Here is a 2,981-nt window from a genome sequence, read left to right on the forward strand (position 1 = left end):
ACCCCTATTTAAAAATATATTAAGTTATGAAGAAGACTTAGCTTAAAGATATAAGAATTCTCTATATACAACAATTAGGGTATAAGAACTCTGGAATTTATTATTCTGGCGTCGTACTAAGATCAATTCTTAATAATAAAAATACACTAACAAGTAATCGATTATGTATGGCCGTATGGGTAATAAAAGACAACAATAAATACCTAATCCCAGGTTTTAAAAACTGCTTATGTTAGAACATCAAAGACAATGATAATACTTTGAAGGCGGCCACTTGGAATATGCTACATTCTGTTCTTTAAATATTAACCAGGGTTAATTATGTTAGAAATGATTTTTGACAAATAGGCCTTCAGAGAGAGAGAGAGAGAGAGAACTAATTTTTGACAAATAGATCGGCCTTCAGAGGTTATAGGAATCAAAACTCAAGGGGTCTATCTGCAATAGAGCGATGTACCAAAGGGTCTATTCACAATCAACCCTGCTAACTGTAGTATTTGGCAATTAACAGCCACTAGCGGCCCCGTTTGACATATAACAAACAAAGAAACAAGTTTGAATCTAGAAGTGGGTCAGGGAAAAGAATTAGTCTAAAAGATATTTGTGATAATTTGTTGATCTTTCTATGGAAACTCAATGATTGACCATCACCTTAGTGAAATTAACATAGGTAATTAATAATACGTCACGCATCGTGTTCTTATGCCCTTAAACCTATGATCTTGTGACCAAGTCACACAGATACTTTTTTTTTTGGTGGATTAGTGGACTTCGATTCATGACTGTAGAGAGAGAGATATATATTTTTTATGGCATATCGCCGGCCAACACTAATTCCAAGTGACATTGCTCATATAATGATAAACCTATAAATAGAGACCCCGACTTCATGAAACATGCACTCAACTTTCTTCTACAATAATATACCTAGCTAATTCAAAACTAGAGAGAGAGAGAGAGCGCGCACTACAACATCAATGGCTCTTTCTCCGTTCATTGCAGCCATTGTTGTGGTCTTTGCTGCTCTTCCATCGTTGGCTCGAGCAACGACGCATTATGTGGGTGATCACTATGGTTGGAACCTCAACTTCGACTACGCAGCTTGGGCTAAGGGTCGTCACTTCTATGTCGGAGACAAACTTGGTACATATATTTTTATCAAACTAGCTCATACAGCTTCCATCTAGCGGTCATATGCTTATGTTATAATATATCTAGTAAAAGTTTACCTTATAATTAACTCGGTTTATTAGCATTTATATATCCTTCTAGAGTTTGACATCTTTAGGAGGATATGGTGTAGATAGCGCGCTTTCCCACCACAAGTTACATGGTGGTAAGTGCTAGCAAATGAGTTGAGCTGTGATAAGTTCTCCTTAAGACCATAAATGTGGCTTTTTATTTTTATTTATTTATTTATTATTTTGTAATTTATCACCCCTATAAGGTGTAACTACAGTTAGTTCTTAGTTAGATGAACTATAACTTCGTGATATTCATACAGAAATTTAAAAACTAACTGAAAAACAACATTGTCATGAAAACTAGACGTAATATGTGATTAAAAGAAATACAACATGAGCTATAAGCAGCTACATCAGGCATCTTCATATAACACTAATCCTATAGTTAAATTTTTATATTGTAGTTTTCAAGTATCCAAAGGGATATCACAACGTCTATAAAGTGGATGGCTATGACTTCAACAAATGCAAAGTTCCACCACTCAACGAAGCCATGGACACCGGTTATGACATCATAACCCTCACAACTCCAGGAAGAAAGTGGTACATTTGTGGCAAAGCTTATGGAAAACATTGCATGATGGGCCAAAAGTTGTTCATCTATGTCAAGCCTGAACCATATATGCCACCAAAACCACCTGTTGGTCGACACCCTGTGCATCATTTCGTTGGTGATGCTTTTGGGTGGAAGCTCACTTTCGATTATGCTGCTTGGGCTCGTGGAAGAGACTTTAGGGTTGGAGACTCTCTCGGTATAAACATTTTCTTGATTTGTAATTTTTAACTTGTTTGGTGATGATAATACTTTATTTTAGCTTGGCAGGTCCCTCTTAAAATGTTCGTGGCATAAACCAGTTTAGTTTTGTACCACTTTCTCTTGGTTCAGAACCATTCTAGTTTAAGGTCCAATCTGGTTCAAATTTTGCCAAACAAAATTTTAGCCTTTCGTTAGTTTAAATCCACTAACCTAGTTCCACTAATGTGGTTAGTGGACAGTTGCTAAACAGCTCCTCTAGGATACAGTTTTCTTTTGTTTTTGTAATGTGATGTCACAAAAAACTCATGTCTAGATATTTGAAATTATATACTACAGTAAGTAAATAATCTTAGCAAAAGTATATTTTTCTTTCTTGATTGTATTAACGTTCCTATTACATGATATAAGTACAGTGTTCAAGTACCCACGCGGATATCACAACGTCTACAAGGTGAGCGGGCCGGAATTCAATTATTGCAAGGTACCTCAGGCGACCGAGGCTCTGACGAGCGGATACGACGTCATAAAGCTGACGTCACCAGGGAGGAAGTGGTACATCTGCGGCAAGGCCCACGGCAAACATTGCCAAATGGGCCAGAAGCTCTTCATCTTTGTGAAGCCGTGATAATTAATTAATTAATTCTCGATCTTTAATTTAATAGCACTGAAGATGATACGTTATGGAATAAGTTAGTGAGTATGTACGTGATTAATTTGATTGGTGTCTGGTGTGGTGTGAGATTTCATGGTTTTTAATAGATTCATGTCAGTTGTGTGATGAATATATAAAGAGTCTACGCGAGTTGAATTAAGTGTTTGGTATAATTGTAATCTTCCTCTTTTCCAAACTTTGTTTTTTTTTTCTGAATGAATCAATTTCTTTATATATATAGTAGGCGTATGCACAAACAAGTAAGTAGCCGTGCATCTACGGTCAGGCGAAGAATAGTATGTTATGAAGGGATTTGGATTCTCTCCAC

At 36.4% G+C, this 2,981-nt stretch overlaps 1 protein-coding gene across 1 annotated transcript; it reads left to right on the forward strand.

Moving 5' to 3' along the window:
- Positions 978 to 2,626, forward strand: LOC109834609 (uclacyanin 1-like). The gene is made up of 3 exons (XM_020402645.1): positions 978 to 1,143; positions 1,649 to 1,996; positions 2,415 to 2,626. Exons 1-3 carry the CDS (start codon positions 978 to 980, stop codon positions 2,624 to 2,626), a joined length of 726 nt encoding a protein of 241 aa, XP_020258234.1.

Source organism: Asparagus officinalis, chromosome 3, assembly GCF_001876935.1.
Source record: "Asparagus officinalis chromosome 3, Aspof.V1, whole genome shotgun sequence".
Classification (NCBI taxonomy): domain Eukaryota; kingdom Viridiplantae; phylum Streptophyta; class Magnoliopsida; order Asparagales; family Asparagaceae; genus Asparagus; species Asparagus officinalis.